Below are 10051 nucleotides of genomic sequence, written 5' to 3'. Positions count from 1 at the left end.
GCAAATATGCCTAGAATTTAAACAAGGAGATCATTTCATACTTGAAGCTTAGAAAGAATGAAACAAAACAAAGAATGTATCATCCTTTACTGACATTTCTCCCTGGTTCTGGGCACACTACACTTCTACTGTTTCTGCAGACACATACTGAGTTCGATCAACAGAGTCTTGGCCTCCACAGCATTTCTGGGAGGTCTCCATCACTCCACATCTCAAGGTGCAAAAGGTTCAGTAGACACCAAGTCAAAGCAATAGTGACTCCACTGCTTGGGAAGCAACATGGGTCCCTACATGGAAAGACACTTGCTAATAGCTATATGCACTATGATGTAAGGAATATATAACTTTTATGTTAAGGCATTGAGATTAGAGGTTATTATCATGTTGGTTCCCTTGACCAATAACACCCGAGGTTATTCTGTGTATTGCAACCAAGTATTACCATCTCTCACAGTTTTGATGACCATCCTAAGTCATAGAGAGTATCCTCAAGATTCTGTCCCATACATATAAAAGTTCAAATTTATCATCCCCAATTTGATTGTACAAATATTTTAGAAAAGAGTAAACATACAGAAAGATAGCATGAAAGTCACACTCCCCTGATTCCAACAAACATGACTGGGTTTTCCTTGCCTTCAAAACAAAACCTTGTGGTGCTGAAGTTGTGGCTCAGCAAGCTAATCCTTTGCCTGCCATAGTGACATCCCATATGGATACTAGTTCTAGTCCTGGCTGTTCCACTTTCAATCCAAGCCCCTAATAGTCACCTGGGAAAACAGTGCAGGATGGCTCTAGTCCTTGAGCCCCTGTGTCTACATGGGAGAAGTGGAAGAAACTCCTGGCTCCTGGCTGCAGATTGGCTTAGCACCAGTTATTGTTGTAAATTTGGGAGTGAGCCAGTAGATGGAAACTCTCCCTCTTTTTCTCTGTAAATATTTTTAAATAAAAATAAATAAAATAAAATAATAAATAAATAAAAAATAAAAATATTTTTTTAAAAATCCTTGCTATTTTAATCCAAGCTACTGTCATCTCTCCTTTTTACAGATAACTTAAGACTAGATTTCACACAGTCCTCAGTCTAGCATCTTCCTAGGCTCCTCCTGTCCCTATACTCTGCCCCTCAACCATTACCAGCAACTGACGCCATTAAGTATCAATCTCTTGATCAAAAATTCTTTGGTCTTTCCTCAGTTTTACCTCTCAACTTTCCTTTAGCTCCCAACAACTCACTGCCTCCTTTCTAAAATTGGTTATTCTTCCCTTTGGATTCCATGATGATTCTCCTGACTCTTCTCCATGCCAATCATGCCAAGTTACATTTGCATTCTCCACCTCCCTAATTCCATATTCTCTCGTTCCTTCCCTTTACCTCTCAAACTATTTCCTTGCATTTGCTATCACCTTTTATCCGTTTTTTAAGAATTGGACTTTTTGAGTATAATTCTCTTCTGTGACAATCTCAAACAGCTGTGCAGACAACTCCCTTCCATGTCCTGGCCTTTTGTCAACTGCCTTCCACAATTTTCTACTCAACAATTTTAAGGAACTCAAACTCAATACACCCTAGTTGCCACCTCGACACAATACACCCTAGCTGTTACCCTGACATAATTGTCTTTGCCTCTGAGAGGAGCATTTCCGCCCTCTTATTCATTAGGTTCAACACTTCAGTCGTATTTGTCTCTTCTTTTTCTCCCCCACCCCAGTGAATGACTTGGTCTGCTCAGTTTCTTCTGTGCCACTGCCACTGTCCTAGTTCAGATGGCTATAACTTCTTGCCAAGATCACCATTAACCATTTTTCTTTTAACATTTTGTACCTGCCAGGTCTAACCATAGTCATTAAATAAACAAAATCCAAAAGTATATTAGATGGAATTGGCTAGACAGATGCCAACATCTTTGAAAAGTGCAGAGGGACACATTGTTTTACATGTGATGGTATCTGCAGGAAGCACTTCCCGTCCTGGGGCTGGGCAAACAGGAGGCTGTCATCATTCAGATGCTCAGAGTTGCACTCAGTCTCCTAGGGCAGGAATCAGGCTTTCAAGCGGGGAACTATCTAGCTTCGCTGCTGCAGCTAAGGTATATGATGAAGTAGGCTTTGGAATACAAAAAAAAAAAAAAAAAAAAGACATCAACTCCCTCTTACTACAGGGCCATTGCTGGGAGCAGCACTGAAGCAGTCAGCAAGTGGAATTTACTGGCAAAATGTAACAGGAGGCCAAGTGGCAGCAGACTGATAGCTTGCAGAATCCTAGCCCGGGAACACATGACACAAAGTGTTAACGGTGGATGCGATGTGTTTATTTTTTTAGGATTTATTTTTATACATGGTCCTAGCCCAGATGCATAGAAGTAATGAGATTTATTTATTATCTTTTTTTTTTTTTTTTTTTTTTGGAAAGGCAGACTTAGAGAGAGGAGACAGGGAGACAGAGAGATACCTTCTATCCACTGGTTCACTCCCCAGATGGCTGCAACGGCCAGATTTGAGCAGTTCTGAAGCCAGGAACTAGGAGCTTTTTCCAGGTCTCCCACACGAGGGCAGGATCCTGTCAATTTGGGCCACCTTTTGATGTTTTTCCAGGTCATAAGCAGGGAGCTGGGTTGGAAGTAAAGTAGGTGAGACACAAAATGGTGCTCATATGGGATGCTGGAGCAGATACAGGATTAGTTTGACATGCCACCATAGCAGTCCCTGGTGTTTGACTTCTTTGTAATCCACTCTCCATGAGACTTCTAAGTTAATAACCAACGTGTATTTGATTTACTATATCACAGTAGTTGTAAGCATTTCATGTTTGACATATTTGATCTTTATAACACTTGAATAGATATTTTCCACATAAGATAAATGAGGAAATTGAGGAAACAAACAAGGATGTTAAATCATTTTCCCAAAATGATGAAAGTAGTTTGTAATTGATAGATCCAGTACTCAAACTAAGGTTGTTTGGATCACTGTATGCCTGGAAAGTGGAAGAAAGCAGATCTCTTAGACATTACCCTGGGTATGTTGCTGCCTGAAGCTTTGGTCTTGCCAACTGTAACACTGTCAACAGTGTTGCTCTTAAGGCTTCCATTCTCAGGCAGCTGGCACTGGTCTGGCTTGGTCCTTCTCTTGCTGCTGTTGTCTCCTTATGACCTCCAGCATATGAACTTACTAGCTCCACACCTGCCTCTCAGGGCTTCAGCTTTTGGCCAACAGCTGCCTTGTGTACAGAATGTACCAGCAGAGTTTTCTTCTCAAAACACTGTTTTGAGCCTGGCACGGTAGCCTAGAGTCTTTGCCTCACATTTGCTCCAATCCCGTATGGGCTCCGGTTTGTATTCCGGTGGACCCACTTCCCATCCAGCTCCCTGCTTGTGACCTAGGAAAGCTGTCGAAGACGGCCCAAAGTTTTGCTACCCTGCACCCACATGGGAGACGGCGAGGAAGCCCCTGGCTCCTGATTTTCTCAGCTCCAGTCAGTGAGGCCATGTGGAGACTGAACCAGCAGACAGATCTCTCCTTCTCTAAATCTCCGTTCCCAATTTAAAAAAAATATTTTAAAATATCTAATTTCTATTTATACCATCCCCCAATCCTCCCTTTCCATATATTAACCAAGATCACCATTTTAAATATCCTAGGGACCCAGTTTATCATTATTCTTAATATACTTTAGGCTTTTCCATTGCCTTCAATTACAGTATCAATTGCTTACCACTTCAAATTTTTTATTTACAAACTACACATCATGGACCCTTTTAATGTTGTCACCATAAATACTTCTTGATCATACCATGAGTTTCTCCCCCACTTCCTAACTCCAATTGTATTTTGCCTGCACCCTCTCCTAATGGCACTGAATATTTCCTGCCATTCCTTAATTTCAACTTCAATTTTCAGCTTCCCCTCAAGTCTGCAAGCTCCCTGATGAGAATACCCAAACAGATAATTCAAGGCAAGATGTAACATGGTTCTCAGTAAATACTTCTGTAATCATTTAAGAATGAATAAAATGCACCTTCCAATCTCTATGTATCAATTAGAAGTGATGGGATATGGTGATTTGGAATGTCTATATTGGGGAATTTGAATTTTCCACAAGTGGACCCCTCACTTCCCTTGTGATTTTGATGTAAATGGTCTACTGAACATAATTACAGATCATAGGGATTGGTGAGAAAGGATGTATTCGGAAGAAGCACTTCAGCCCCCTAATTGAGAAACTGTCTTCAAACATAACAATTATGATCTTATCATGCCTTGTTTTAAAAATTTTGGGGTCACTGTTGTGGTGTAAAGGTTAAACTGCTGCTTGCAGTGCCAGCATCCCATATGAGTGCCAGTTGGGAGCCCCTGTTGTTCCACTTCCAATTCAGCTATCCGCGAATGGCCTGGGAAATGCAGAAGATGGCTCACTACCTGGGCTTCTGTCACCCACATGCGAGATTGGGGTAGAACTCCATGTTTATATCTGGCTCAGCACAGGCTGTTGTGGCCACTTGGTGAGGGCAATCAGCAGAAGCTATCTCTTCCACACTTTCTCTGTAACTCTTTCAAATAAGTACAGTTGTAAAATCTCTTTAATTCACTCAACAAACTAACTGAATTATTTAAGGCCATGTGTAAGGCAATGCTCTAGGTGATGAGGATTTAGAGTATTAACTCCACTGTTTGTGACCATGGAGAAGTACTTCTTTTATTTTTAGAAACTCAATTACTTTATTGAAAAGCAGAATAAATAGAGGCAGTGAGGGGAGGAGAAAGAGACAGAGAGACAGCTATCTTCTATCCACTGGTTCATTCCTCCAAATAGCCAGGACTGGGATAGGCTGAAATTAAGAACTTGAAATTCCATCAGAATCTCACACACAGCAGGCAGGGGTCTAAGCTTTCCCAGGCACATCATCACAAAGACCACAAGTGCAGCAGCTGGGACTAAGCAGCACTCATATGGGATGCTGATGTCACAGGCAGCAATTTAACCCACTGCACCACAAAGCTAGCCATTGGATTTAACTGCTTTTGGCTTTTGTTTCCTGATCTGTCAAGACTATAGGAGAAAAGTGAATGAACAGCTGAGGAAGTGAAAGGTCAGTGTGTTCAGAATACAAAGAGCAGGTTTTAGAGGGCATTCGGGCCTTACACATTAGAGTAAGAATTTTAGCTTTTAACCCAAGAACAATGGAAACTCAGGAAGGGATTTTACCATGCCCATGGGCAAATTTATACACTTACTGAGTTAGAATTTGTATTTCCTCTAGGAGAGCACAGATTAGTCATTACTATCATATCAGCCTAAAATTTTGGGAGGGTGTTAAATAAAAAACAGTAACTAATATTCATGACATCCTATGTTCAATTTTCTAAATAGGAGAGAAGGCTAAATTAGACCCTGCATATGGGTGCTGCTTATCAGTGTCATTAGTTAATGCATTATCAATATCTTTTTTTCAATTTAAGATTCTAGAAACTTTTAAGTGTCAGGAACTAAGTCAATTATAAAAACATTTATTATATGTGAAAGCAAAACCAGTACATCTATTTAAATATTTACACATATATAGACAGAACAAAGACAAATAACTTATCAAAAATTGCAAGTTCAAAGAGCAGTATCATTTTGAAGCAGCCAATACAGTACATGAAAATACTCCATTTTATCCATAATTAGTGAATATTGTCCTCAGAAAGGGTACGTTATATTTTCTTGTGAAAAATATAAAAGTTCTTCTCAGATGTCTGCCATGCTTGGGAACAGTTCATCCTTCTGAATCAGGTTTACACCTTTATTAGGAACTTCCTGTTCTGTTTGTTTTTTTCCAAATTTCTTTAAAAACCTCTGGTGTTCCCCTTTGAGTTTAGGTGAATTCTAAATCTGCATTTCAGTGCATCAACAACAAGAACAGATCGAAGCGAGAGTTCTCAGTTGCTTTTCTTCAGACTGAGCGCAGAACTTTCTCCTTGGCTGGGTGAAAGACCATAGTGTACTGTGATGTCCAATCTACCACAGAAGGCCTCACCAGGCCAAAGCAGCCACAACGAAAGAAATCTGCCAGGTTCTGTGTGAATCCAAGGCTGCCAAGAAAAGAAGAGAACATGTGTTACTTGCAGCTCCTGATGGGTATTTGTTTAAACCATGAATATGCACTGAAGATCTATCTCCATGGCGTCTTTGAAGTGCTTGAAGGAATTCACAGCTCAATCTTGACTGTTCTTGACTTAAGAGACCTTAAAACTGAAGCCTCATTCTGTTTGGACCTGACTATTTTGAGATCCTTGGCTTATGTCTGGCAACTGAGTTGGGCTTTATCACTTCATGCTGGATCCTTTATTTACTGGAGTGGTCACTGCCAAATTTCTTCTTTTGGATTCTGCTGCCACAGCTAAGACTGCCTCAAAGGGCACACAGCAGGGATGATATTGTGGAGCAGTGGGTTAAGCTGTTGCTTGTGATGACAGCCTCTAATACTGGTGTACTGGTTTGAGTCGAGATTGTCCTGTTCCAATCCAGCTTCCTGCTAATATGTCTGGGAAGGCAGTAGATAACGGCTAACATGCTTAGACCACTGTCACCCAAGTGGGAAACCTCATGGAGTCTGGTTCCTGGGTTGGATTAGCCTGGCCCAGCCCTGGGCCATTTGGGGAATGAACCAGCAGAAGGGAGCTCTCTTTGTATCTCCTAACTCTGCCTTTCAAATAAAACAAACAAATCTTTAATTTGAAAAAGGCCACAGAGACCAAAACAATTATGATCAATAGGATGCTCTCCTCACTCGCAAGCCCTCTTTCTTAGTAGTTCTCTAAATCAATGTTCCTGCCTCAACTATTTACAATTTATCTTACAAAGACTATCTAGTCTTCCCGGGCCGGTGGCGCTAGGGGCGTGGCTAGACCCAAGCCCGGGCCGGGAAGAGGGGCGGGGCTGACGCTCGGGGACGTGACCCCTGGCAACATGGCTGCTGCCAGGGTCCCCAGGCTCGGCCAAGTTCGTCTCCCGGAATGCAACCAGCAGTCTTCACGCCCACTCGGAAGGCTGCTTCGGGGCGGCCAGTGCGCCAGTTGGCGCCAGGCTTCGCCTGCTGACCGCCCGGCCAGGGAGCCCTGAGAAATTGGTTCTCTGTATGCTGCTCAAGATGGCTTCATGCTGAAGCTATAGCGTTTTGGGGACACCAAGCAACCCTAAAGATTTCCAACAGCTGTAAATCTCCCTCAGACGAATCTGCTGCTATCATGGTTTCACTCCATAAGTTCCGAATGATTGTAACTCCCAATATAATGGCAATTCCTTACGATACACAGTAACTGGGTGGGAACACAGAGAAATCTCTCATTTCCCTTGAAAAAGCTAGGAATCCACGTAGTGTAACCTGCAGGAACTAGATAAGTATATTAAAGTTGATAGATCCAGACCAGCATTAGACAACAGCAAAAGCTAAAATGACACACAGGGGAATTAGGAACGACCCAAACAGTCTATTAACAAGTGGTCATATGCACAGAATAGGGGAGAACCCCAGAGCGGAACAGAGGGACTGGAGGAGGCTTATCCCCCACCCATGAGGACTCCCGGACTCCCACCAAGGTCTATCAGAACGGACACAAGAACGTCAACGCAACTGCCAAAGAGAACAAGGGGATCTGGAATGCCTCCGAATGCTGTGAACCCAGAGGACAGACATCCCCCCTCTTTGGACCAACTACACGAGATGGAAGAAGCCCGAGTCCTTCCACATAGGAACCAACGACATCAGAACAACAATTAGGAACCACGATTGGTCATCAGAACCAGAAGATCAATAAACTTCTGGCGGGACAGTGGGGGAGGAATCCTCTCCAGTCCTTACCTAGTTTCAGCTCTGGGCCTCCACCCCCTATAAAGACCAACAAGGTTCCTCCTAAACCCCCCTCCCCCCCTACACACACACACACTTACACACACACTCATATACACACACTAATAGGATGAGATAACCAAAGAACAATAAAGATAGGTCATCAAGGACTCACTCATATACTATTAGATGGAACATAAAGAACAAGTACTCATTAACAAGGTATGCGAGATTTCCCTGCAACACCCCCCAAAATCGTTACACACCTCAATTGAGGAGGTGACATTGAAATAGTTGTAGAAGGTAATCAAGAACTTACATGTAATTTTTACATATTGTCTACTCAATACTATGTCAGACATCTAATGTTTGCCTGGATTTAACCTGTAATTTATGCTTGGTTGATTGTTACTTTTTGAACCTGTCACTGATACTGTCTAAACCCAGAGGTGTGGAAGAATTGAACTTTTTTTTTTAACATATTGTTCACTCAACACTATACCAATTAATCCCATAACATTGTATATCGACGCTGATGTTTTGTTGGGGGTTTTAACTGACCGGAACTTTACTCTGTTAGCTCTACCTTCAGACCAGAGAAGATCTCCCCAAAAGGCCACTGAACTTATCTGGACAATAAGACGCTGGACTTTATGCTAGGTACATGCTCACAATGAAGGAATTTCAACTGAACTTGAACTGTGGTTATGCAGCAAGATGGAGCAATCCACTATGGGAGGAGGGGTGTGGGAGGGGCGGGGAGACTCCCCAGTGCTTATAAAACTGTTTCACATAATACCATGTTAATAAAAAAAAAGACAGTAAAAAAAAAAAAAACCAAAAAACAAAGACTATCTAGTCTTTAAAAATATTATAAATTCATAGCATCTTATCTCCCCTCATCAAAACCTTTTATTCACATGCCCAGAAGCTCAGATCCAACACAGTGAATTTCCTGTTTCTGTACAGTGAATTTCTCAGGTTTTAGTTTCCCAAATTCATGTTTATAAACCTCGTGGCCCAAGCTACTCCTGGGTCTATTTTTCCCCGATCATGCCTGTGTGTATCTAGAACCTATGTTGTTTCACCTGCACCTCAGGTATTCTCTTTATCCTTCCAATTCCCACCAATTTTCAAAGCAGAGCCAGCACCCACATTCACACCGGAGCGTTCCTCATTGCGACTGTCTTCTGCATTGCTTGTTCTCCCTCAAATTCCAGATGTGCTATCATCTATTCCAGCTACAGGAGTGCATATTTTTATGCATATGCTGTATCTTTCGGTGCTGACCCGATGATCCAATGCCCTAGTGCATCTGTGCAGAAGGATGGCTGTGTTGCTGTCTGGATGACTGTGCTCTGCGTCAGGATGACTGCACTGTCAGTGCCAGACCAGCACTCCTCAGAAACCAGCTGCCTGGGAAGAGGGCTGGGAAGAGCTGATAAGGAGGCAGTGGAGAGACATGCTGGGAATGACAGGGCCCAGCTGACAAGCTAGCTACTGAGTAACAGCAACCTACAGCAAGACAAACAAGTACTATCTTATAGTTAGGGCAGGATTTTGGAAGCTAGATGCTAAGCAGCTCCTCGAGCTCATTCTGCTGTTGCCCGGCCAACAAGCCCCTCTCTCACAGTTTTGGCCTTCTACATAAGACTCCTTTCCTGGATGTGATCTTTGTATCTTCATCAAACCCTGACACAAGACAGCTAAAAATTCTACCTCCATCACAAGGTTTCATACTTCTGTGAGTAAATATTTCTCTAGATAAATCCCCAAGGAGGGAATTTTATTTTCACTTCCAGTCTAAAATAATCATCACAAGCTTTACACCACTCCCAAGGCTTCAGTCACATCTTCCCAATTAAGCCAAATCTTCACCCCTGAATACACACTGTATCACAGCCCAGTCTCCAATTCCCTTGTCTAACAGTATAACAGTTTCATCTGGTACTAAGAGTAAACTTTAAAATAGACTGCTCATGAGATATACAGTGAATGTTCAAATCCTTTAAGGGATATGGGCCACGTCTGCAGCACTCTTACTTAACCTTGAAGACCCTGATAGAGGTGGCAGGGAGATAAGCTTCACAGGCTGATCTTTCTGAACACAAGGTGACAGCCTTCCTTCAAACAGTCACTGTCAATTCAGGACAGGTTTTCTTACAACCAAAGCTCCAGGTGGAACTTAGCCAAACCTGAAAAACCAGCTTCTTTCTGAC

General features: G+C 42.3%; 1 protein-coding gene across 1 annotated transcript in view; it reads right to left on the bottom strand.

The window, feature by feature from the left end:
• Positions 1-5507: 5507 nt before the first annotated feature.
• The window catches only part of ZDHHC13 (zinc finger DHHC-type palmitoyltransferase 13), a 51728-nt gene continuing 47184 nt past the window's right edge, over positions 5508-10051 (bottom strand). The window contains exon 17 of the mRNA XM_040980001.1: positions 5508-6075. Within this exon, the coding sequence (XP_040835935.1) occupies positions 5937-6075 (139 nt within the window). The 3' untranslated portion in view covers positions 5508-5936. The remainder of the gene's footprint in view (positions 6076-10051) is intronic.

Source organism: Ochotona curzoniae, unplaced genomic scaffold (assembly GCF_017591425.1).
Source record: "Ochotona curzoniae isolate NIBS_2020 unplaced genomic scaffold, NIBS_Ocur_1.0 contig_3432, whole genome shotgun sequence".
In the NCBI taxonomy this organism is placed as follows: domain Eukaryota; kingdom Metazoa; phylum Chordata; class Mammalia; order Lagomorpha; family Ochotonidae; genus Ochotona; species Ochotona curzoniae.
The sequence above is the reverse complement of the archived record's forward strand: the minus strand, read 5'-3'. Positions and strand labels throughout refer to the sequence as shown.